The sequence below is a fragment of the Pagrus major genome, chromosome 6 (assembly GCF_040436345.1).
Source record: "Pagrus major chromosome 6, Pma_NU_1.0".
Lineage (NCBI taxonomy): Eukaryota > Metazoa > Chordata > Actinopteri > Spariformes > Sparidae > Pagrus > Pagrus major.
The window spans coordinates 29,818,610-29,845,278 of NC_133220.1; the positions used below are offsets into that span (position 1 = coordinate 29,818,610).

At 41.6% G+C, this 26,669-nt stretch overlaps 1 protein-coding gene across 2 annotated transcripts; it reads right to left on the reverse strand.

The window, feature by feature from the left end:
- Window positions 1-3,865: 3,865 nt before the first annotated feature.
- lrrn1 (leucine rich repeat neuronal 1) lies at window positions 3,866-10,282 on the reverse strand. 2 transcript variants are annotated; one of them, XM_073469047.1, is made up of 4 exons: window positions 10,258-10,282; window positions 9,380-9,420; window positions 7,112-7,129; window positions 3,866-5,923 (listed from the first exon to the last, which is right to left on the reverse strand). In XM_073469047.1, the coding sequence occupies exons 1-4, from the start codon at window positions 10,280-10,282 to the stop codon at window positions 3,866-3,868; spliced, it is 2,142 nt and encodes a 713-aa protein (XP_073325148.1). The 2 variants fall into 2 exon arrangements, with proteins under 2 accessions (XP_073325148.1, XP_073325149.1); XM_073469048.1 differs by lacking the exons at window positions 7,112-7,129; window positions 9,380-9,420; window positions 10,258-10,282 and having other exon boundaries at window positions 3,866-6,055.
- Window positions 10,283-26,669: the final 16,387 nt, after the last annotated feature.

The following is a 26,669-nucleotide window of genomic DNA, read 5'->3' on the forward strand; positions in this document are numbered from 1 at the left end:
GCTCACTACTGATGTGGACAGAAACAGACAGGTCACCAAACTAACTTTTACACCTCATCAACATACCACCAGCTTAGATACTTACTAGAATGAAACTTTATCAGTGTTTGTAGACTTGAGAGCTGACCTCTGTCTGCATTATTTTTAAGTTTGTCCCATTTATGTCAGTTGAGATAATTAAACAAAACAAAAAAAGTAAGACTAGACTTGAAATGCAGATGAACCAGTGGCTCTACTTGGAACAAGAGCTGTGCAAACATGTAAACAATGACATCTTTTCTCAGACAGTATTCATCCTGTCTTCAGTGACACTTTCATATTTGACCTCAAACATGACAGAGGAAGAAGAGGCATGACGCCCGGCTGAGGAACGCTCTGCTTCACCTTCGCTGCAAAGATGGAGCTTTTCTAGCACCACACCTTTGAAAGCATACATGATGTTTTAGTGGTTTCCCACCTGCAGGGTGTTGACCTTGTCAGTGGTATTTCAGGCTCTGGGGACTTCTCTCACTTGGCTGCCAGCACCCGCAGGTGGATGGAGGGAGGGGTTGTCATGGAAACAGGCCACTTGGATGGGACACGGTGCAGGCTCCAGCACACGCTTTGAAAAGCTTTCATTGATAGCCGTCCCAATGAGCTGATTTCCGGTCTGTTACTAGGCTACCCACTGAGACGGTATAAAGGCTCGTCCGCTCTGAGCAGATAAAAGGACGGCAGCAGATTTTTCAAAGTGGCAGCTTCAATGTGCAGGTTTAACAAATGCCAGACTGCTGCTACTTTGCCCTCTTCTGTTCATCATTCTCAGCACAGGACACAGCTCTCCATAAAGGGCCCAAGACATTCACTGACAGCGTTCTTGCCACATCTGCTAACATCTTTATACACGAAAAAAAGTAGTAGTATCAAAAAGGGTTCTAATGGGATATATAATATACGAGTGACACTTTTTTAACCCCCCCATTTGCCTTTAAAGCAATTCATAAGCGTTTATGAAAAAAATAAGAAATTGTTTATAGCACACTATAATGTAGCTTGTGTGGTACCAAAAAGTCATTCTTGAGTAGAAGTAAAGATTGCATGTTAAAATACTATACTTTGGTAAAAGTGAGGGTCACCCATTTGAATGTTACTTGTGTAAAAGTCTCACAAGTATCTCACATTAAATGTACTTAAGTATCAAAAGCAATTATCCAGCAAAAATATACTTCATAAAAAGTACAGGTTTAAGTAAATTAATACATACTGTATATTTACATGTATATGCTGTACATTATTGGTTGACGGATTATGGGCTAGGCTGATTACAAAAAAAATTATAAATATGATACTTTTGCTCTGATGCAGCATGCAATCAAAGTAATGCAAAGTAAAAAGTAAACCAAAGTTATCAAGTTAATGTAGTGGAGTAAAAGGAACAATATTTGCATGTAGTATAAGTGTAAAGGGTAAAACTTTAATTTAATTAATATCCGTTGTTAATAAATGGATCATTTATAGTTAATTAAAATTTGGTTATTAGTTATTTCACTGTGAGCAATGAAATGCTTTATAAACCAATCATTCACAAAGTATTATATACATCAGTAGGAACTTAACAATAAACAATTGTTTGATAAATATAATATAAATATAAATTGTTTAATAATTACCATTAATTAATGAAGGTTATTAAAAGCGTTCAAATATAAAGTAGCAGAAAATGGAAATAATCCTATAAGTAAAGGAAAACTACCTCAAAACTGCACTTAAGTACTTGAATAAATGTACTGGTTTATAAATGTGTTTGTAACAAAGAAACTAAATTGCATCTCCTGGGTTTCATCAGCTGTGGGAGTTTGGTTCAGTTATTATGAGGGTGAAAAGGGCTTTAAATAATAAGAAATATCTCACCAAAAAATAATTAGTGCTTAAAATCTAACAAAATAATTAATTTTGTGAAGCGAATTAAATTTTAATAAAAAAAAAAAAATCTAAGGAATATGATTCCAACTGCATTAAACTGCTTATCATCCAGCATCTGTTTATAGACCAGTTTCTTCACAGGCGAGAGCCTGCACAAGAGCGAGCATGTTGTCAGGAGCAGCTAAACGGTGATGGTTTGATTGCGCCACAAAGCCCAGAGCTGTCAGTCAACATCGGAAAGGAGAAGAGCTTCTATGCTCCCACTGGAGCTCCACTTTTCTAGACACTGAGATTGGGATTTGCATTGTGGTGGAGTTATGGACCTTCCAGAGACAGTGATGGGCTGCATAAACTCAACACAACTGTCTCACTGGTTTTTGAGGAGAAAAAGCAGATTGTTGTTTTATGTGCTTTTACAGAGAGATATAAAGAAAATCTACCTTCAGTGTTATATCGAATGAAAATTCAACACGACACAAGGATGAATAATTCAAAATAAATGCCACACTAGTAAAAGCTGAGAATGTGAAACATTTGGCGGATTATAGAAGGGCGGCTTGGTGCCAAATAATGCTGCAGTCTGTACTTGTAACTGTCCATTATCCATAATCACAATCGCCTTCGATCGTCTCAGCTGCATTACACTCCCTGTGTTACTTCCTTTCTAAAGCTTTGGAGATGCAGAGGTATGTCTGGTACAATAAAAACAGACAGTGAACAAAACATGCAGGCACTATATCCACTGTCTTGGATTTGAGCGACTAATTTCTTCTTTTTTTGAAGTCACTGTACGTTCTCCGAGGCATTTTGTGCAGTAATTATATTGCACCAGGACTAGAATTTAAATTATTCTCTGATAATTGCTTTGCAGAGGGAAACACACTGCAGTCTGCATCTTGCATTCTCTCACCAACACTTGTAACCTAACACCTACAGCAACACTCATCACAGTGGAATTAATAAAATCCTAGTGTAAGACATTAATGAGATGTTTTTTCCCACAGTTAAAGATTTTAAACCTTCACTTTCATTGAGTAAATGTCTGTTTCTTATTAAATATACACTCTACACAATTAGCTACACGTGCTATTTATAAAAATGACACTTGGTGTTGAAATCATGGTTTAAAAAATATGAGGAAAGAAGATTTTATTTAACTTGCTCCTCAATAAACAACATGTTTGTGTGTGTAAACCACAACAAAACCAGTGATTGTAGACATATTCTAGCAAAATAAGAAAAGAAATATTTCAGAAATTAAAAAAAGCCTTACATCTATTTACCTAGTTCATAACATTCATATTTCTATTGCTGGTTTACAGTAGCTGCTCTGCAAACTGAAAGTCTAAATTAAACATACTGTTATTTAATGTACAAAAAGTAAATTAACTCATAGCTGATACAACATTACAGAGGAATTGCTAACATTATTCAATAGACGGTATATCAAGTCTAAACGTACTTTGTCAGCTTATATTTGAGTTGATAGACAAATTAGTATATATATTTCAGTGCACAACAGTCAACAGTGAAACTGTTTTACAAGAGAAAGAAAGATGGCAGTCGCTAACAGTTCTGCCAGAGAAACATGTCAAAAACAGGTTGGATGTCAGCTTTTCCGTTGGCTTGCGTATGCTGAATCCGGTGACAATGCTCATGCTGTGTTCATCAAAACAAGTACTAAAAATAAAGCACAGTGACTACTAAGTCCAGGAAGCTAAACAAAGCTGCCATATCGTGTGTCAAAATGGGCGAGAGGTAAAAAGGCAATATGCTAAACTAAAGATCTGAAAATCCCGGTTTGTCATTCGCTTTAAAGAGCAAGTCTGAGAGATCCGAAGAAAACAGAGAAGAAACATGAAACGAAAAAATGACTCAGTTCACTTTTACACAAAGAAGCAAGTATGTATATTTGTGCTCCTGAAAGAAACATGTCTTTGTATCTCCCACTGGAAAGTAGCTCTCACCACATGTAATAGCTGCGTGTGGTGTCCACCTGACTGGGTTTGGACTCGGATGAACCCTCTTTCTCCTTCTCACTGTCCGCCTCCCACAAGTTGATAAGAGGAGGGTACAACTCATTCAGCGGTATTGACGAGGTTTTCTGCATATACTTTTTCAGGGAGTGGTGATAGTTTTTCCTCTTCCACCTCTTGGCGATGTACACCCCCAGAGAGGCCAGACTGATGATTGCGAACATTGTTCCCATGACCGCTGCAAGAGCAGTGTTGGTCCCTTGGTCAGATATTTCCACAGTGAAGGTTGCTTGCTTCGTCGTCACATTCACGCATGACTTCTGCGTTTGTTGGTGGATGTTGGAGACGGTGAGGCACACCTCGTACTCGGTTGCTGGTTGTAAATGTGTGAGGTTGTACTCGTGGACATCCACAGGTACCCTGGCAGTGTAAGTAATATGGGGATTGTCTATTTTCATGGTGGCAGATGACCACTTGAGGTTGGAGGTCATTACGTTTGAGTTTATTTTCCAAGAGACGAGGATAGAGTGGGATTCAGTTTGTTTGACGTAGATCTTCATAAGCTGAGTGCTGTCTAACAGAGTGCCGTTCACCCGTATAGCGGTAACTCTTGTGTCAGCTCCCTCTGCATTTTGAGCCACACAGGTGTATCTTCCAGAGTCTTCTACTTGGATACGAGAAATCCTCAGTGTCCCTTCATTGGTGAGGCTGTACTTGTCAGATAGGGTGTCCATCATCACCTTGTTCCCCATTGGTGTCACCCAGTAGATTTCAGGCTCTGGCTGGGACATAGCTCTGCAGTCCAAGTCCACCGTCATGCCAATGTCAAGGTTGAGGTGGCTTGGGAACGTATCATGGGAAATCATAGGCAGACACTGGTTTGCTAAATTGTTCTGCAGAACCTCCCGCACATGCATACCCCTTACTTCTGTTGGCATGCCACAAAGCATGGCCACAGGTTCCATGAAACGGACAGTGGTTTTGTTGGAGCTCATCCACTGGATAACGCAGTCACAGCGCAGAGGATTGCTGTGGATGCTGATCTCACGTAAGTTGGGGAGAGAATCCACAGTCGACTGATACAGGGCATTCAGGGCGTTGCTGTTCAGCATTAGACTCTCCAAGGCTGGGACATCACGAAAGGCCTGACGGTTGATGTAGGAGAATTTGGGGTTGTTTGTAGCCTCCAGCTTTGTGAGCTCAGGAAGGTTGTCCAGAGCATACCGGTCAATAGAAACCAGTTCTCCCATGTTGTTTATACCCAGCTCCTTTAGTCTCAGCATGTTCTTGAAATCTCCTTCCTGAATCTTGTGCACTGGGTTCTTGTTCAAATCCAGGAACTTGAGATTAGGTAGTTTCTGAAGGGCTCTCTGAGGAACTCGGACCAGCTTATTATCATAGAAAGAGAGACTCTCAAGATTGTCAAGTCCCACAAAGGCATTTCCGGGGATGTCTGTCAAATCCATCCCAGCCAAAACCAGGCTTCTAAGGTTGCCCAGTGGCTTGAAATTGAAGTCCATAATTCCAACAACAGGATTCTCCCCAATCATGAGGATCTCTAAATTGGGTGTGGATTCAAACCACTGGCTGCTGATGGTCTTGAGCTTGTTGGAGTTGAGGTGAAGCCTGAGCAGATTGTGGAGCCCAGAGAAGGCATTGGCGGAGATGGAGTTGATCTGATTGTGGTTGATGTAGAGCTCCTGCAGGTTGCTGAGGTCCTGCAGACAGTAATCGGGCATTTCTGTGATCTGGTTCTCCTCCAGATGAAGTGTGGTGAGCTGGGACATATTGATAAGGCCAACATCACGAATGTTACTGAAGTTGTTCTGGGACAAGTCCAGCTCAGTAAGGTTAAAGAGCTGCTCGAGCTCCTCACTGGTCCGGGCAATGTAGTTGCTCTGTAGGAGGAGAACCTGAGTGTCACTGGAGAGGTTCCCTGGAATGCGTGTTAAGCGAAGGTCATTGCAGTCCACAGTGATGGCTTCTCTGTAGGTGGACTGGGGAGTAAACCAGGGTCGGATCTCGCATACACACAGTTGGGGGCACTCATCGCTTTGGACGAAGGACAGTCCAATTGATACCACAATCAGGCCAGCAAACACCTGGCCTGTAAGAAAGCAGTCTAACCTCCATCTAGCCATGTTGGCAAAGGATAGGAGGAGGGGCAGATGACTTTGGGAGAGAGTGCGTTTCAGTCATCAACCAGACTTTCTGCTAATTCCGTTTTTCTGTCCAGCCAACAGGTCAGGAGTTGATGCAGAGGGTAGAACTTTACATGAAGATCTTGGATCTCCAGAAATACCTGGAGAGAAAGAGAAAACACATGTCAATATACAGAGAAAAAAAACCCATCCACCCATGTTTATAAAGCAGAAGATATATAATACATAGCTATAACTAGCAGAACACTTGGAGAGCATAGACCTCTGCCAAGGCCAATGATTTACTCTTCTATGATGTGTAAATCTGCAAGTGTTAACTTCACAGTCAATATTAGTCCTAGACCAATTGTGGGGATGTTACAATTATACCAGTTCTCTCATGAAACCACTGTCCAGAGGGGCTTCATAATGAATAATGACATAACGACTTTCAGCAACTACATGTGGGCGGACCCAGAGGATCTTTATTTCTTCAACTGGCTAGGTTTTGCGTTCTTGATCCCGTTCTTGATAACGTTCAACAACCCTCCACCCACTTTCGTGAAACAGAGCCATTATTCAGCTGAGAGACAGACAAACAGGACTGAAAACATAACTTCCTTGGTGGATGTTTTTAGCTATGCTAGCAGCATGGTCATAGGGATAGCAATGTTGGCATGTCAGTCAGTTGGTTTGGCAACTACTTTGATCCAGATTGAAATATCATAAGTATTATTAATGTATTTAATTTACTGTATGCACCGCCATCAATTTTTAACTTTGTCTATTGTCTGTTGCTGTTTTATGACTGAATCCCTACAAAATGAATGACATCATTTTGTTCGCTGAACATGGTAACCATTATATCTGCTAAACATCAGCATGTTACTGCTGCACTTGTGAGCATTGTCAGCATGTTGGTGTTCGCATTTAGCTCAAAGCACTACTATCTCAGTACAGCATCACAGAGCAGCTAGCATGACTGTAGACTCTCATTCGTGTTGTATGTAATAATTACGGATTTAACACATAATCTTTCATGTTTCTTGTAAATGCAGCAATTACCAAAGACAGCAGATCGACTAAAACAACAAATGCTGCTCCACCATCCTTGTGAGACTGCGAGTTATGTGCAGCATCGACAGTTTGAGAAAATGCAAGTTCAGCTCATTACAATGCATGCACAAAACACTGCTCCGAACCACTTGGAAACAGATCAAATTCCATTGAGGGCTTTCATCTATCCAACAGGCCCATAAGGACTCCATCATTAGCTTCTCCGAACATCATTAAACACTATGAGATATTAGTATGTGCCTTGCCTGAAAGAAAGCAAAAAAGGATGCACACCTTAATTTTTAATGCAACGTCTTCTGCATTCAGAATTTAGGGCAAACATGAAAAAAAAAAAAGTTTATAGCAGACCTAGGAGTTTTTCCAGGATGATTGGGAACAGACAGAACATTGTCAAAACTTTGAGCAGCATTCTTTAACTCGAAGAGGACTTATGACTACAAACTGGGATTTCAGGAGAGGGTTGGGAGAGGACTAGAGACTCTGATCCAGCCCGGTCACTTGGTTCAGTGAATGCGAGCTCCTGAGAGGTACAATGGGCATCTGCTTGCCCATATGACAGTAACACTTACTCCAGTGACTTGGAAGATAAAGCATTGATTCTGGCAAACAATGGACACCTTTTCCTCAATGCCAGTGCTACATTCTAAATCCCACCTAAGTTATGAATAGATGGAAATACAGTCATGTAATTTTAATCTAGGGATGGCAAAGTCAGTCCACCACTTTGATCCAGTCTGAAATACCTTCCTCTTGTATGGATTGCCAGGAAGTTTTCTTCAGACATTGATGGCTATTTTAATGTTTCTTTCCATGCACTGTAACTTCGAACTATTTTTAAAATATCTAAGATATTTTTGGCATGCTTTTATTTTTACTCCCACACTTACTTGGATTGTTGTGCAATTGCTGAATCACACTTACAACTGGATATATATATCCCTCTGGGTGTGCTGAATTAATAACCACACTTGTCATCATAGTGCCCATTAGTATATGGGTGTGATGAGCATTTTTAAATATTGTGTTATTCAAATCTGACTAGGATTGAAACATTGTCCATTAAAATACACTTGTGGCTGGCAGTCACTGTGCAGCTCTTACTAAGTATGTACATTGATATTTCACAGATAATCATGATCCCAAGAGGATGAAGCCTCCTGACTTTTCCTTCAGCGCCAGATTTGTGTTTCTGATCGATTGTCTCAACAAGCTTTGGATGGATTGCAATTCAATTTGAAACAGACATTTATGCTCCCCTCAGGATGAAGTGTAATAACGTTTGTGGTCTTAAAAATGTTGCCATCCGCGGCTAATTTTTACTTTGTCAAATACTTTAGTACCTTTGGTTTATCATTAAGTAATTTGGTGTTCACTTAATTTGTTCTTTTAACTCCTAATGTAGCCTATGGGGATTTTGCATTGAACACTGATCATGTCAGTGGTTAAAACAGTATTTTAATGGAAAAACATCTCACATATTTTCTTTATCATTAACAATTAACCAGATTGATTGTTAAGGCAGCTGACTCTCAACAAAAATTTGCATCCCTAATGGTGAACATTGTGAACATACCTGCTAAACTCCTAGCATTAAAAGCATTTTAGCATGGTGACATTGGACATTGTGCCCAAACACCCTCAAAAGCAAGGCTTCAGACACTTAGCCTTGTCAATGATGACAACACTCTTATGAATACTTTTACCTCATTTACATCAGATACGTGGCCCACTCACTCAATTATTCTGTTCAAATGCAAATACTGCATACAGACAAACTGTGTCCTTACAAACAGTTTTGTCCCTCTCCCTCTCTTGCTTATTAACAGGATTAGGTTGCAAGCACTTCTTTAACAAGCCTGTGCAGTCGCAGTATCCTGCAGCAACACTTAAGAGATCCCATCACTCATTAGATCTATTTACCAAAAGAGTCACTCCACCCAGTGCGAAGCCATACGGCAGCACCACAGTACCACTGCCTTCTCCACCACACAGCTTTATGGTCAACGCCAGCTTAAGAAGAGAGCGCTTAAGAGGCTTTCAAACAAGAGAGCTGACTAATTCATCTGAATGCAAACTGCCTGGCAACAGCACCAGGGAGACAGGAACACCTCTCCGCTCCTCCTATACCCAGGGATTCCCTATGGGGCAGGGCGGAGCGTCGGTGAAGCATGGATAGTACACTATGTTGTCTTTAAGCTGAAGCACCGTATATTGTGACGATTGCTGCGCCCGTCAGGATTAGCGGATGGAGATACTGAAGTGGAGATTAGCTAGAGGCAGTGCACTGGATTCAAACCCAGAGGAGAGAAGCAGGTCACTTAGCACTTTATTTAAAAGCAACATATCAGGGCAGCAGAGAGGAGGAGTGATAATTCATCTGTAATCTCTTTATGAAAATAAATCTTTAAGAGCTTGTTTGTGATTTTGTCAGTGAGTAGATATTCTGTCCAAATACAAGATTTAAAATTATTTAATTTTGCTTTTGTAAACACTTTTATAGCTTGTTCTGTCCATTCTCCCTGTTAAAAATACCTTCACATAAAGGTGAATTTTTCTCTCAAAAAAATAAATAAATAAAAAAAAATCAAGTCACCATTCATAATGACATCTCTTTTACAAAGAATGTTTTGGTTGTTTTGTTGATAGATTGACTGAATTTTCTTTCTAGCTGACTAAAGTCAAACAAAAGGACAGTTCAGGAAGTGACTTCCTGACAGAATGTAATCAGTAAACAATGGCAGAGTGATTGTTTCACTCATATCACAATCTTGTATGTCTGTAACAAAAGCACAAAGTAGAATATCAAAAACAAGACTCCATATGGTTTTTATATGATTTTTGTGTGTGTGTGGTGATGAAGTTACTTAATTTTCTTTTTGAGCAAGATGTATTTAAATATAATTGTCAGTTCTCTTGTCTATTTAGCACAAATGGGGTTAATCTTAGATTCTCCCCATTTGGTAAATGCTGACAGCTTTGTCTGTGCTCCCCTTCATGCAGAGTAAGATTAAGAAGTTTCTGATCCCATTTAATACTAGACACAAAATATAAAAGTGGGTTAGCTGAAATAAAAAAAAAATGCTGTTCTGATGTAACTATGAGCACTTAAAAGACCAAATAAAATCAGTGTCAACATCCTGTTGGTTGTTTTTTTTTTCTACAGCAACTAAAAGCTGTCTGGGACATCCTGACACAGGCTTCACAGGTCCATTGTGATCAGAGTCCCAACACACAGCAGGTGGAAGAACACTCAACAACACAACATAACACCAAAGGCAGGAAGGCAGGAAGGCAGGAAATGGAAAAACCCAGAGGTTTAACTATGGCCACCTTTAAACCTGTGGAAAGGATACTGGAAATAAATACCAACAGCTTCAGCCATAAACTCTGTCGCCTATAGCTCCATTAAACAATACTGTTGTCAGCTGTGGGATCACTTCAAATGACTTTATTACATGGGCTGTTTACTGTAGTGCAGCTTTTATTACTCAGAGACACAGAACTCACAGGTCAGGCAGCTGTTAAACAGTAAACTCACACAAATATGGAAATGTATCATCTTTTATACAAGGTGGTTTACGTCCTTTAAGCTACATGTGATCCTGTTTTCAATCCCTGGCCTCTACCTACATCCTGGACCTACCCTAACTTCATATTGATAGATATCCATACACATAATCATTTTTATACTTTTAAAATGTCTCAAATTTATCAAATGATGCTGAAAATGTTATTTGCAAAATTAGTAATTTAGGAAAAAAATCTGTCTATCTAATATTGAGTCAATTCCTTTGCTAGAGTCTGATGGTGATCATCATCAGTGGGCTAGCGCACCAATGCTAATTTACAGTATGAAGTTAATGGGGCAAAAAGATAGAGCGCTGGTTGTCTAAAGGTGGTCTTAAGTCACAGTGGTCCTCAGAGAGATGGCAGATGAACTTATTACTGCTAATGTAATGAGCAGATTTCAGATCTTGGTTCATCTAATGGTAAAGCAGTATTTTTCTCATAGTGTCTAAGGAAATCAAGTGAATGAGCATTTTAATATCCATGCAACTGTGCAGAACAGCTGCATGCCATGCGTGCCTAAGTACTGATGACTACTGAGACTATTTCTTTTATGCAATGCTCTGGTGATTTACTTTGCATTTACACAATTATTCTATATTGTTAATTTGAATATTTTCCTTCACATGCGACTTCTGTTTTAAATACTGCTGCATTACAGTCTTGATGCTCTTCCATTACCATGTCACAGTGTGTGGAAAAAATCAGTGTATCCCAAATCTGAACTAGATAATACTTTGGCACGTTTTTAGTTTATAGTGTGTCCACAGTGGAAGGTGACCAAATGACGTCTACTAAAACTGGACAGCATGCATACTTAATATAGACGATTATTGAAGTATCCAAGAATTACACTTGATTACTTTTAATAATTCATCAGTGGAAGACTGAATCAGCACCTGCTCTCCATCAATACTGTAGCACGGCACTGAGTGTTAATTGGGTGCAGCGACTACATCCATGATGCAGGAATGAGACCATGTTTCCCTCAATTAAGTGGCTCATACTGCAGAGATCTGGATTCTAGATAGTAGATTTTTAACCAATTTTCTTACAGTTACAGCACTTAAACAGTATTGTGACCGGTCATTTTGTTTATTTTGGCCAGTATTGCTAATAAATACAGTGGATCCTAATGATTGGGCCACCTGCAAAGCTGGAAAACTTTTCATGGCTAAAGTGAATATGAACGCATTTGACAGCCATGCAAATGCTCAGTTTGATTGCATGCCACAAAAGTAGATCCCTGTCATTTCCATTCGACAGACTGTCACTTAAAGCGATACTGAAATCCAACTCGTTAATTGGCATCCTGATGTAAGGCGTTTACACCTAGTTTGAGAGATGTGACATTGCCTAAAAATATCCAAACACCTCTAAAGGTGCTGCAGCGACAGCCCGTTCACCTTTTGTAACAAACTGAAATTGCACCGGTGTACGATAATGACAGCAACTACACTCATCCACCTGTAATCTGAATATAATGTGGTTTTTTAAACAGAAATCTGACAAACACTGATGAGAGGAAAGTAATCATTTTCTTCAATATATCAATGTTTTTTTTCTTCCAACCCCATGAGCCCGAGTAAGTAAATAATCTTGGCTGATGTGTGAGTGATGGAAGACGTGAAAGCCTTTTTCCAAACTCATAAATCTCCACAAACTAGAGTCTCCCTTCTGAACCAATCACTTTTAAGTCCAAGGCTCAGTTTTCAGATTCCTGTCCAAGTCAGGTTGAGGACACCTCATCGTCAAGGAAATCCTTCCTTGAACGCAATAAGAATTGAGATTGACGCGAGAAAATAAAAAATGTGATTTAAACTGGTTAGGGCTCCCGTGGGAGACACACACATAACCCTGCTGGTCCAGGTTTGCCTTTGAGCTTCAGTTTATTCATCTGCACACACAGACAAAAAACGATAAAGCAGAAATGAGGGAAAACAAATTACAGGTGGAGCAGGTGAGATAAACAACCCCCGGGGAGCCTATGAACACATCTTGTCACAAAGCGAACCAAATTGAGGTGACAAAAACAATCCGGAATTAGATGACAGAACCTGAGTGACAACAAGAGGGGATAGAGAACAGACTGCTACTGTGACAAGAAGGCTAAATGGAGACAGAAATAGGCCTAATGTATGAAGCGAAAACTCAACAGCGTCTCCTTACTTATCCTCTCTGACTCTGTCTCCATCGTTACAGCAGAATAACATAACACAGCCTCACGGGAAACACATATCCAATCAGACTCCAGAAACACTTGCACCTCCCTGAAAGTAAACTATATATTTTTCCTAGGATGATGAGGGAATCAGGACTTTTTCCCTTCAAAGAGCCCAATATGGGTTGCCTCTAATGTTCTCTCCATCCCCTCCCTCCTTGTTTTTACATAACACACTCCACTTTCTCGCCGGAGTTTCAAATTAGCAGAAGTTGAGAAATGGGCCCATATTTTGTGAACAATGTCTGCAGCAGGTTTAATTGTTCATGTAATCGCCCCCTCCCGAGCAAAACAGGGAGGAAACAATGCTGCATTTCTGTGTACAGTATGGATAGTTTTCCCTGACACAAGGATAAAACACATGTAGGGCAATTATGCTAAGCAACCCACAGAGTCCCAGAGTTCCCCAAAACTACATAGTGCTCCTTTAAACATGCTGCCAGATTTCGTCAATCTGTGTAAATATGAGTAAGTGTGAGCGTGGCAGCGTACACACTGGATGATCCACATTAGGTCTTCCCTGGGCCACTTCGTCATCAGCAACACTCATAGTATTGATTTTACAGCAGCTTGATTGCTGCACCTCTCAAACTACTTCACCTTCAACCAGCAAGACCTCAATGTACACTTGCGTGCAAATCCACCTCCTCTCTACAAGCTGATGAGTGATTTGATTTGTGGCTTACTGAAGGTCTTGCCAGAACAAGTGCCAGTAAGGTATTGTCGTAAGCAGAGCACCCTGCAGTGTAAATGTAAACTAAACAGGAGTGGAACCTGCTGTTGAAAGACTGTTATATTTTTCTTTTAAAAAAGGTATTTTAAAGGGCGAATACACACAACCACAAAACGCTACTGTGTTCCAGGTTGCAAGTCGTATAAATGAAGAGAATCCGACAAAATGTTAAAGTTCACTGCTTCTCGATTGATCAGAGGCCGAAAAAAATGACTATTTCAATATTTTAAGGTAAAACAACATATGTGATAACATATTAGCTAACCTTAGCATCCAAACACTTGCCAGTTAGCACTATCGTTTGATTGCGTCCAGTGTGTTTTACTGCCAGGCTTAAATAAATGTGTCCACAATGTGCACTGATATCATAGAGTTCATTTACGCCTTTCTTACCATGTGGTGTAACACTATCAAGCGGTAATGCTAGCTAGGAAGTGGTTAAATGCTAACGTTAGCTGTTGTCTGATGGAAGCTAATGGGTTATCAAGTCTGTCATTCTATATGGCCCGGTGTCCCTCTGGATTTTCACTATCCATTGTCCATAGCAATTTGTTTACATGACTTTAAACCTTGAACACAGCAGTGACATTGGAGTTTCGACCCTGAGCATGACGTCAGAGGAGAATGGCCGCCATGTGAATATGGTCCATTGGGGTAAAACTTTTACGTAATGGCCTTGTGGTAGAATATCTTCATGCAGAATAAAGCCTTAATAAGTGCTTTATATTGACTAAGAAAGGGCCAGCATGCAACTAATATGCATGCTAATAAGCCACTGGTTAATGGTTAATATGTTTTCCCTAATCTAGTGTCTCCATCTGTGCATTTAAAATAATTCACATTTGGGGTCCAGTATCTTGCTTAAGGACACTTGTGGAAAGGACGAGTAATGCATTCAATTACCAAAAATCACCCACAGCCAGCTACAATCAATGGCAGGTAACCTCTACCACCTGATCTACAGACACCTGCTCTCACGGTGCAGTCAGACCAGATCTTGCCGCCCATTCATTTGTATGGAGAACAGGGTGAGATGGGTTTACTTCCAGTCACGAATTGACCTGCCTTCCACCCAAACTGATTGAACTTTAGCACACCGACAGAGCAGAGAAGGAATGATCCCACTTGACTGTCTAAATGCAGGACAGTAGAAGAGGTTTGTGACAGTTAAGGGTTTGATGAGAAAAGTGTAAAATTTACAACTTTGTGGAAGCTGTGCCAGCGCTAGTTCTCGCAGCTTATGTTTACAACTCTAGACATGGAAGGAAGTGCTCCTGTAACACCACGCCAGTAAATCTCACCAGGCGAAGTCTGACGGCGCCATTACAAGGAACTAAACATCGACCTCCATAAATTCGCTTTCCACCCTACCTTAATAAAGTTTGCCAGTCAGCCTAGTCGACATTTCACGTTCAAACTAGCCAATGCGTTATCTTCCAATCAGTGTGATGCAGGCAGCTGAGCCTGATCACTTGGAGCACGGAGGGCTTCCCACCAGGGGCTCCTGTTACCACCACCACTCACACTGCTGTCCCTCAGAGCCAAAGGGCAGCACAGGTGTGCCTCTGACACATCAGCATGCTGCCATACCATGAAACATTTCACACAGTGACGTCTCAGGAGATCACAGAGGGCAGGGCGAGCTCGCCTGCCACTGTGTCTGCTTTCCGTGAGACCTGTCGACCACTGAGGACAAAGGGTTAATGCCTTAGCCCTTCTTATAGGAATAATGGTAGAGGCTTGAGCTCAATAACCCGGCTCCCCCCCCCTCCTCACCCTGCCTTATACCCTAGGGACCTAAATGTTGGTGTTGAAGGGTGTGATGGTGGTGGTGGGGGGAGGTGAAGCCCTTCACCCCCCTCCTATGAGCCCTGCTGTCTCCTAACAACCCCACCCACGCACACACGCGCACAGACACCTGCCTGCCTGCAACACACACACGCCTCATTGTCTCCCACTATCCTCATGATGAAGTTAAAGGTGCAGTCTGTAGTTTCGGGGAAGAAATCAGAAGAGAAAGATCTTCATTTGTCTGCGTTTTGATGACTGAACAAACTGAACAAACAAACTGACCTTAAAGGAGAACACAATTTCACGCTGTTCTGCTTTGTTTATATTTGGCGGACCCTGTCAGCTCTCCAGCTCCAAACACTTATTTTCCTCTGAGAGCAGATTGCTTATTGAGTTATGGGCAAAAAAAATGTATTCAAAGAGTTTGTATTATTACCTCATTAATATTGTAAATATTAAAATTGAGTTTTGTGAGTCTCCAAAACTACATAGTGCCCCTTCAAGAAGAAAACAGACATCTTGATTGTTTGTGTACCTGCAGTATGTTGTGTGTGTGTGTGTGTGTGTAGCTTTGAAGAATGATTTTTGTAGCCTCCTGCCCTGTGAGACAAAAGCACCAAGGAAGACAAAGTTGGCAACAATCAGACAACAGGACATCAGCAACATTTCGGCCAGGCTTTATACCCATTATATTATGTAAGAAACAACTAGACACAATGAGGACTAAGCTGTTTTAACTGAATAAGCTGTTTGAGTCATTGCACTACAAAGTAAAACCCTCACTTTTATTTGGCCCACAGGTCCTCAGAGAAAAAAGAGGACTCTGAGCACTCCCATTAAAACATTAAATCCCTTTATCATCTTAACCTTTTCCTGCAGCGTGTGCCCGAAGTTGAGTGATGCAAGTCAGCGGCGGTCTCCATCACAAAAGCGCAACAGCTGCAGCGACAGAAGCAGAAGCGTTCGTGAGCCACAATGGACCCCCTGCCACTGCAACCCCATTCTCACCACAGCATCCCTGACAGACAGACAGAGGGCCTTGTCTTCTTCCCCCCTGAAGAAGAAGACTTTTTTTTATGCTTAGAAGGGAGGAATCGAGACATCTGCCGACATACTTTAACATTAATATGCAAATCACATTTGCACAACGTCGCGCACGCGGCGGCACGCAGCTCCCGCTGGCACCGCAAGTACCGCAACGAGATCAAAGTTTGTTTTCTGTGGAACATCATTCGACGCATTAGAGAGAGCTGAGACATGGCATTACATGTGCTGCGAGGTGAGGGGTTCTCATGTGGATTCAAGACTGATGCCCGGCCCCCAAAGTGAGGGGCTCCAACCAGACTGCATTTAGAAAATAAATAAATATATATATGAATAACAAAAAAACCTGATCATGCCCTTGAGTGTGTCTGCATCCTAAATATACCCTAACTCATTGCATCGCCCCTTGCAGACACATATGTGATGAATGGAAACATATTCAGAGTTAGAACAGTGATCTTCTACCAGAACGTCTGACTGATGGCTCCTACATCACATCACTTCAAACAATTTTGTTTTTTCAAACCATAAATGCAGCTTTAAAAGAAAACTCCCAGTAAAACCCAGCCTTTCCCTTTCCACGGGGCTCTCACCTTGTTGGCATTCCAGTCCGATGTTCCCAAGCGCGCAGCTCCTTTATCCAGATATACGCGTCAATACGCAAGAATAAATGAGATCAATGTGATTGTGCCAAAGGGGGGTATCCTGTGCTAGGGGGTTCAGCTCGCGGCTGTTTACAGCGATTTGTCGCTCGTGTATCCGCTCAGTCCCAGGGCGCCTCGGAGAGAGGCATGGTGCTGTCTGCAGAGAGATCTCCAACCTGCTGCCTGCAACCCATCGCCGACCGCTTTGTCGCCCCGATATTCCTCCGCTGTGTCGCTGCCTGCCTGCCTGCCTGCCTGCTCCTCCTACGGATGGAGAGGAAAAATGATAAAAACACCTGGCGCTGTCCAGACCAGTCAGCTGATTCCCCAGCAGGCTATTGGCTGAGAGCGCCTGTCCGTCACTGCCGGCCAAGCAAAGCAGAGCACCATCTGCTCCGGGCTTGTTGTGATGAGAACAAAGACAGGAGAGGGCGGCGGGGCATGGGGCGACGGGGGGATGTGTGGGTGCGGAGATGGGGGGTGGTACATGGCATCACTGCTGGAAAAAAAACCCTCCCCTCTGTGTCTCCTGCACTATACACAGACCTTCAGGATGATACTGTGTTGCTGACGAAAAGGACCTCTGTGATCCCTGAATATTCCTCTTGTTTTCTTTTCTTTTTTTGATTATGTTTAATAGCCTAAGCACGTGGCATTGGAAAGAGGAAAAACCTATGTTTTTAGCCATGGACGGGGGAAGTAGGGGTGCTGAGGGGGCTGCAGCACCCCCTAAAAGGCATAATAAAAACCTTTAATTGATTGTCCACATGATATAAAGCCTCAAATGACAGTTCCCTGGTTAATCTGCTCAGTGTGTGAACTACACCGCAGACTGGAGTCTCCGTTAACCGTGACAACAGGCAGATCCGTGTCACATATGCTCCTCTCCACTATGAGATGTCTATACGCATGCATAACATTTGCTGAATTTACAAGAAGGACCAAATAATAATAATTTATCATAGAAAGCATTATGCAAAGTTTGTTAGGTTTTCTCCCAACTCAACAACACACAAAATTGAGAGATTTTATAAGGGAGCCTGGGGAATTCCTCTACCTCTTCATCTCCTCGCTGAACTGCAGTTGGTGTGGCTGCTTTCACCTACAGTATGTCTTCTTTATTGAAATTGTTACACATTTTTGGTCATAACTATTAGATATAAGTTATCCTGGCCATTCAAATTAATATAAAAAACATGTATGTCACATGCCGTATACTACAACGTCATTATACAGGCTGACTTCTCAGCACCCCCGACTGTGACTGCTTCTTTTTCTCTGCTCTTTCGAGGCTTACTTTACAAGCACACCCACAACCCCAACATTCACTTGCTCTGGTTTTACAACCAAACCATCTAGAAACTGAATTTAATGTTTTCTTATTATTGTAAAAATCAAAGAGTCTTTCAACAAAGACTTGAAACAAGCTGTTACATACAGTACCTGTAATGTGTGATATTGTCAGAAAGTATGGAATAAGCAGATTTTCCAATACTTAGGACATAAAAAGGTGAAATTGGATATAAAACAATTCAAACAACTTCAATATTTGGGTCTCTCAGCATTTCAGTATGCATCAGATGAACTATTACGAGTCTTTAGGTTTCGTGCCAGCGGCTCCACATGCTGTTTAAAAGTCAGACTGCCGTCTAGCCAAATCCCCATGTATTTAAAAGACTGAACAATTTAGATTTTAATACCATTAAGTGTATGGATGGCAGGTGGATGTGAACTAGAACATCTTTGTTTTCTTGAGAATAAAGTCTTGTCAGTATTCAGTACAAGATTGAAATTATGCGGAGATGTCTGAAGAGGACAAAGGCAGATTGAAATCTCAAAGTAGTTGAAGAGGAGCCAAACGCACACATGGCTTTGTCATCTGCATGAAAATAGATATTAAAAGTCTGCGTTGGAGCGATACTTTTGTTTATGTAGTAAATAGTACACGATCCAACTAGGGGGTGTCGCTTATATCGTTTCTGTTTCTTTCTGTTCTCACTTTGTTATGGTGGGTGACATTAATGCGCCTTATCCCTGGTTGCCAACCGCCATACAATGAACAAAGGAGAAAAAGCTGTTAACTGTAAGCTACCTAGTGTGTGGCATGGATCTATACTGTGTGGCTGCTACTCATTGATTTACTACTGCTGTGCAAAATCATGTCAAAACGACAGACATTTACTGTTACACAGACTCTCTCTCCAACTCCCTACACTCAATGAATGTTATTGATTTAGCAAAAAAACAGACAAAACACACAATAAACTGTTAAAACAAGTTCAAATTTTGACTGAGAGCATTTTAATTTCAAATTTTCTATATATATCATGGTAATATCATTATTGTGAATTCTTCTGGCCACGATAATTGTCCAGTGAAAATCTGATATAGTGACAGCCCAAGATCCAACACAGAACGTTGTGGTACACCCTTATTTATCCTGATGGGAGGTTGTTTTGACACCATCAGAACAGATTGCCTGTATGTTACATGCAGGTGTCCATTATGTTAAACTCTTTGTCACTAGCACACCTACAAATCTCCAAAAGGTCATAGAGGACATAATTATTTTTTGCATTCTAAAACAAAAGGTATGAATTTGAACTTCAATGTGCAGATTTTCAGACTCAATGACTTCAGGTGCTTTAGGTGTAGTTTGTGCGTCCACGCAAGGTTGTGTGGGGAGTACAAAGCCTCCTTACGCCTGTGTCCTGGAGATTGGCCCTACAGATGTATTTCTTACTCTTTTCTCACTCAGTGCTTCCTGTTGTTTGATCTGCTCCTCTTGAGCTGTTTGTGCCTATAAGAACAAGAGCCATTATAACATCTTTAGAGCACCAGATTGTGTTGGTCTGTGATCAAGCACATTCTCAGAGGCCAGAACACATGGCCTGACAATGTGCCAGCACCAAGTAACCCTTGTTTGAACGCACTGTAGGGCTCTCAGGCAAATGTATGGCTTAAAACAGCATTGTATCAGTCAATTAATGCTTAAAATGATGATACTATTTATGTAGAGTGCAAATAGTAAAGGATTTAACACTGAACCTTGTGGCACCTCCTTATTTAGCCCAAGGAAGATTGTTTGAGACCATTCATGCGGGCATGATCTATGACTCTGGGCATTATGGAAGGATCCTCGGACATTTTTTTGCACAGTTATTGATCCTTAGCATTTAACCTGTATATCTGTCCTGGCCCAGCCGGACATAAAGATTATATCTTGGTTAGGGGAGGTAGAAGCTCATCTCGAACTGGAAAAACTCAAATGCTCCCCACAAGACTTAAAGGATTGCTTCAACCAAAATTAAAATTCAGCCATTATCTACTCAAGCCTATGGAAAGTTGTGCGAAGTTACCTTAGTTAACCCTAACCCATAAACCATTTCTGGAGCTTCAAAACAGCGTTGCAGCATTCTCCTAAACAACTGAAGTAGATGTAAAGAAACAACTGAAAAACACATAAAATGGCTCCATGCAGCTTGTACAGCATGATCCATGTCTAGGGAACCCCCAAGAGTCTTTTTGAAAAGACAATATTTATGCCCTTTTTTAAGCTGAAACCTGCACTGTAGCTGCTAAGCTAAAAGCATTAGCTTGAGCTTGACCATATATTTTACATACAGTAGCACACTGGCTAACAAAATAGTTGCTCATGAATAATTTAATAAGGGTTATTAGGTAATGCAACATTGTATTTTTCCCAATTTACAGTACAAACCAAAGGACAAATATCACCAAATATAACCACATTGGCAACTATCCCCTTATTAAAGCCACAGGTGACATCCCTGATTAATGCCACGCTCAAACCATTCATTTTGTATGAGAAGTAATGAGATGACAGCATGATCACACACAAGAACACACACACGATAAATGTGCCCAGGCCATCAGAGTAAGTAATATCATGCAGTGACCTTTAAATATGAATTCAGCTGAATGCAGGATCACATTAAAGTGGAGCTCAGGCTGAAAAGCATCCTGGCTCCATTAGCATGTGTGCGACCCTGCGCGGTGACATCTGTAAAGCATTAGCACGATTTGAGGAATCCATTTGCTCACGGTGGCGGCGAGACAAGCAGATTATGAACCCTGTATTGCCGTATACATGCGGCAGCCGAGCATGCTGCGGCTGCTCCCGCTCAGGCCCGTTGCCACGTCCCAAAGTGCATGGCAACTGCAGCAGAGCAAAAATGAGATGTGAAAAGGTTGAAGTAGAGCCCCGGAATGAATAATTGCTCTTCAGGCCAGAGCCTCAAAATCTAATCCATCCCTCAAATCTATTGAACCTCCCGTTTTAAAGAGCATGCAGCCTGAACATCATCATAACATTTGTCTTTTTATCGTAGAAAACACATCTTTCTCAGTGGGAGGCTGTTTTTTTCTCAGTGCAGCCCTGTTGGGCTGTAGAAAGCTGCATGAACTGTCCTCTAGAATCAATTTGCTCCAGGAGTGTCCTTCACTTTGAAGCACCACCGTCTTAATGCACTCCTTCACATGATAGAGCTGCATGTTCTTCAAATCTCAGGAGCGGGAGGCAGGGCAGACCCGACCCCCAAACACTTATTCCAGGCACTAATTTCACACATTTTGCAGATTTGCGATCTCTGAAAATAACTCATCTACGGCCAAATATGCTCTTTTATCATTATTTTTTTACTTGCTTATGTGACATATGAGCCAAATGCTCATTATTATGCCATGCAGGTAGACAACATCTAACAGCATAGGGCTTTGTTGGGTTGATTTTCAAACAGTTGAAGCCGTCCACCAGGAGCACGAGCATCTACCTTCAAAGCCACCCTCGGCGAGGTGAAGAGAAAGGTGTGTGGGTAGGAAAAAAGCTCTTATCTGTACACCTCTTCTCTGGCTGAAGACAGATGGCCCGCTCCAGCACTGTCAGAGGGATGAGGCTGTGGATACGGGCTGTGTGCAGCTGGACCAACGCACACCGAGTCTTTCAGTAAAGGTAGAGGGAAATGTCAGATTGTCTGCATGTCTCAGGACTGTTTCTTCTTACAACAGGCTGTTGTGCAGAGGAGAAGGTGGTTTTCTGTGTTATGTATTGCACTACTCAAAGCAGCTACTGTACAGGGGTCACATGGAGAGGATCTGTATGTGTTGTAATGTATTGGATTAAGTCATCCAGATGTAATGGTCATCTCAGCAGCCTGTTTCATCTCTTTTTGCGAGCAGTTCTGTTCGAGTGTGCAATCGTCATCGCACAACCAACACTACAGCCTCAAGCACTTTGAGGACTATTCAGCCAGAGGTGATACAGCTACAGATAATAACTAGCGGTGCTTTTACAGCACGATTGAAAGTTTGTGCATGGCGCATTCTTCACCTCGCACCAGCACGTTTATCCTCGATAATTAAGAATGGCATACTTATAAACAGGGCTGGTGACAGATCAGACGCTAGCTAGTTCAGCACCATGGACAGCACACACAGAGGCTCACCTGTGGCAGTATCACCTGTGAGAGTGAGAGTAAAGTCACTGAAGTCTTGTTGTCCATGTGTAGAAGATAATCTTGCATGTCAATACCTGAGAATGGTTAAAGGAACAGTCCGCTCAAAAGTAAAATTCAGTCATTATCTAGTCACCCCGATGCTGACAGATATTGGATGAAGTTTCGTAGTCTGCAAAACATTTCTGGAGCTTCACAGCAAAACAGTGTTGCAACATTCTCCTCAACAACTCAAGCAGATGGGCTAAAAAGACACTAGCTTAGAAGCTACAGTGAAGATTTTACTTTAAAAATGGGTGTAAATAACATCTCGGACAATGCCTGACAAGCTGTAGGGAACCATTTTATGTGTTTTTTACATTCTAAAACTAGTCCCAATCTACTTCAGTTGTTTAGGAGAATGCTGCAACCCTGTCTTGCTGTGAAGCTCCAGAAATGTTTTGTTTTGGAGTAGATAACTTGATAATTGAATTGAATTGTTATTTTGGGTGAACTTATCCTTTAATACAGCATCTATCATTATTCGTGCACTTGTTTACACACTCAAAAACAGCTCATTAATACTGAAATTCATCCACCGCATCCTTGATTATAGACTGAGCACAGAAAAATTTGGCCGCTGTACTCCAGAAATCCACAATCCAATTCCAAGAATGAATTGATCCCAATATGAAAGTACTGTAGCCAATGATCAGTGTATTCCTCTGTGCTACAGAGCTCAATTGTTGTCCAAAAACTGTTAATGACTCGTCAATAAGCCAGACCAGAGGCTGACAAGCTCCTTTACTGCCAGAAATACGGCCAATATAGTTTAAGTGGCAATGTGAACCTGAATATGCAGGTTTTGGCCAGCAGCTTAACGACTTCAGGTCCTGCTTGAGGTGTGGTTTGCATGTCCACACAAGGTTTTGCAGGTTTTATAGAATTTAGCCTCCATTCTGGAGCCCTCCCTGCCTACAGTAGTATTTATTTTACTCTTACTCTTTTCTCACTCAGTGCTTCAAGTTGTTTGAGCTGCTGCTCTTGAGAGATTTTTGCCTGGGATAAGAAGAGCAGTATAACATCTCAAGAGTACCAGAGTCTGTGAGCAGGCAAAGAGGCCCAAACACTTGGCTATGCTTGCACCATCACCATCACATGCTTGCCTCCACAAAAAAAAGCACTTGTTTGAATTCACAGCAGGGCTCTAAGGCAAAAGTACGACTAACAGAGCTCTTTATCAATAGCTCATGCTTATATTCTTCCTTCAATCTACTATCTCTGATGTTTTGCAACATGTTTAGTCTTTGCTCTTACAAAATCCAAGATTTCACTGTATTTATTCATGATGTATAGTCTTGCCATTAGCACTCTCGGTCTGCCAGTATGCTGTGCTCAGTTCCTTTTCTAAGAGCAGACAAGCAACAACAACAACAACAAAAAGTTTTTTGGGCGAATAAATCAGCAGCTTTAATTCAGTAGTGTTTGAAATTCTTGCTGTGTTGTGTATTTAGAGCCAGTTTTGTCCGGCTTTTGTAAGAGAATGTAACTCTGGTTTTCAAACGACAGTTTAACACACATCTCTCTTGTTATCACCTTCTTAAGAAAAAAGCCTTTTTTTCCTTGTCAGTTCATTATGACACGTTTCCTATGAAGACCTCCCCTCCTGCCCATCACCCCAGGTGGTGTTACCCTCAACACATAATGGCTGAAGCAAGAGTGTATCGAGTGCTGCTATTGATTGCCTCTGTTAACTTGTGCAGTAAACACTGTGGTTTATCAGGCCTTGTCATCTCCTCACAGGATGAGACACTGTGCATGCTAAGCTTCAGACAACATGACCAGCATCAAAAAAGACACATTTTCTGCTTCTCAGAATAAATGCGGGCATTATACGTCTCTGCAAACCACAGATATGTTTCATGTTTCATGTTTCAATTTTCAATTTTATGTTGTGACAACTCTGTGCTCGAGGTCTGGTGAGGTTTGGGCACAAAGACCACTTGGTTACGAACACAGCTGAATATTGTCTTGTTAGCCTGTCAGCCTGATAGCATGTGTACCTTGTAGGCTTGTAAGCCTGTTGTTATCCTGTTGTTAGCATGTTAGCCTGTTAACTTGTATACCACTCATAAGTCGGTAAACCTGCTGTTAGCCTGTTAATCTGTTGTTAGCATGTTAGCCTGTTAGCATGTGTACCTTGTTGGGCCACTTCTAGGCCTGTCAGCCTGTTGTTAGCCTTTTGTCATGTTAGCATGTGTACCTTGTTTTAAAACTACAATATTTTATTGCTCAATTACTGTATGAGACTGTACCCTAAATTACAGTATTTTGTTGTAATGCACCATTTTTACTATTTCCGTTTTTACAGTTGCTTCAGAATGCTGCTTAAATTCAAATTCACAGCAGCTTACTGTAATAGTACAAATAAATACCCTTCATGCATAATTAAGGTAGTTTAATGTCAGAATTGAATGTGATAGCCTGGTGTTTGTTAACAGGGTGGTCTCAAACAGTCTCTTTCCTGGCAGCCATCTTGCCTCTGTGTCACACCACCACCATCCCAGCATCCTTTTAAAGAGAAATATGTGGTTGAGAACGTAAAATGATATGTATTTGTAGAAATGTTGATATGATACATATAAAACATATACATTTAACATATCTGTAGTTTGTGGGAACATCCATTGACAACATTTTACCCTGGTGACTGGGCTGGTGTCAAACTTTAATCTCTCAGGAGTATTTATCAGAAACATTTTTGCTTAGTTAATAGGTTTGTTTCGAACTAAGAGATAATTTAGGGGAAACATCAGTGAAATCAGCCTGTGTATGCAGCTGTAGAAGTTCTTGTCTCAAGGTAGATGACAAATATAGAGGATCTTCCAGTGGAGGCAGAGTGTAAAATACAACCACTATATTGTTTAATATTAGCATTTCCATTTGCAGACTCTCCAGCACCAAGATAGTCTACACTGCAGGAGCAGAGTGGGCCATAAATAGAGAGAAACAAACAAATGCTTCTCTTTTTCAGGTAGTGTCAAGTGGAAGGGGGGGAAGAGGCAGGGTGGTGTTAGAGGTGAATGCGGGTGTGAAAATGATTGAGGGCCAGACCGGGGCGAAGCCGAGCCCAATGTGACGTGGCATTTGGCCGGCAAGCCTCCGGGAGGTCAGGCTGTCAGGACTGCTGACAGTCAGTCGAGCACGAGCCAAGTGATGCAGCCTGGAGGAGGCAGAAGCAGACGGAGACGCTCGCTGGCTGGAGCCTCAGCGAACCACACTCCCTACTCTCATTTAGTGTGACTCATCGTGGGGCAGCGCTGGGAAGAAGAAAAGGCACACGCCGGCCAAATTTGTGCCCACTTGAGAATGTGAAAATGGTGTGAAATATTTTGTATTTTTAGCCCACAGTTTAGTGCTTGCGTTTGGCCCTGCAGGCTGGGAGTGCCAAACCTTTCGCCGGCCACGTTCCTGAGGCTGAATTCTTTTATAAAAACATCTGAGTGAAGATGCTGATCTCTTCATCTGCTGCCCAGCTCTGCCTCCCTCTCCTCTCTCTGTTCTGTTTATCTCCAGTTAGCCTCAGAGCTCACATTGCTGCTTCCTCCGGCAAGGCAAACTGTCCTCCCCGGGCTTATTCAAGTGTCTGTTTTTCTGCTTAGCATGGATTTCTCCTTCATAATGTACCAACGCAGAGGTTACAGTGCACCTCACTGACTGGTGAAATCTGATTTAATTTTTCAGAGGACGGACGAGTGAGTGAGACACAGCACAGGAGGCAGAGCCACTAAAGGACCAATTTGTCCTTTAATCTGTTACCTGAGGCTGTTCTGGTGCACATCACAGACACGCTGCTGTTGAGTTTTACCTCCATCTCCTCTTAATAATCCATCACAGGCTTGTAATAGAGGCTGAGTAACCATCCATTAAAAAGGAATAGAAACATTATTTTTTATCTTATTTATTTTATGGGGATTACATGAAATCACCAAACTCTAGGCTGAGTTACATGTATTGTGCCTAAATGTTGCTTTGTTGGCTCAGTATTGCCTGTGCTAGCCATATAATTCTGGATTTACTTACTTATTGACTGGGGATGCACAACAACATCCAAACATCA

Excerpts from the sequence above, each read along its gene's own strand:
- lrrn1 (XM_073469048.1), bottom strand. The coding sequence starts at position 6,019 with ATGGCTAGATGGAGGTTAGACTGCTTTCTTACAGGCCAGGTGTTTGCT.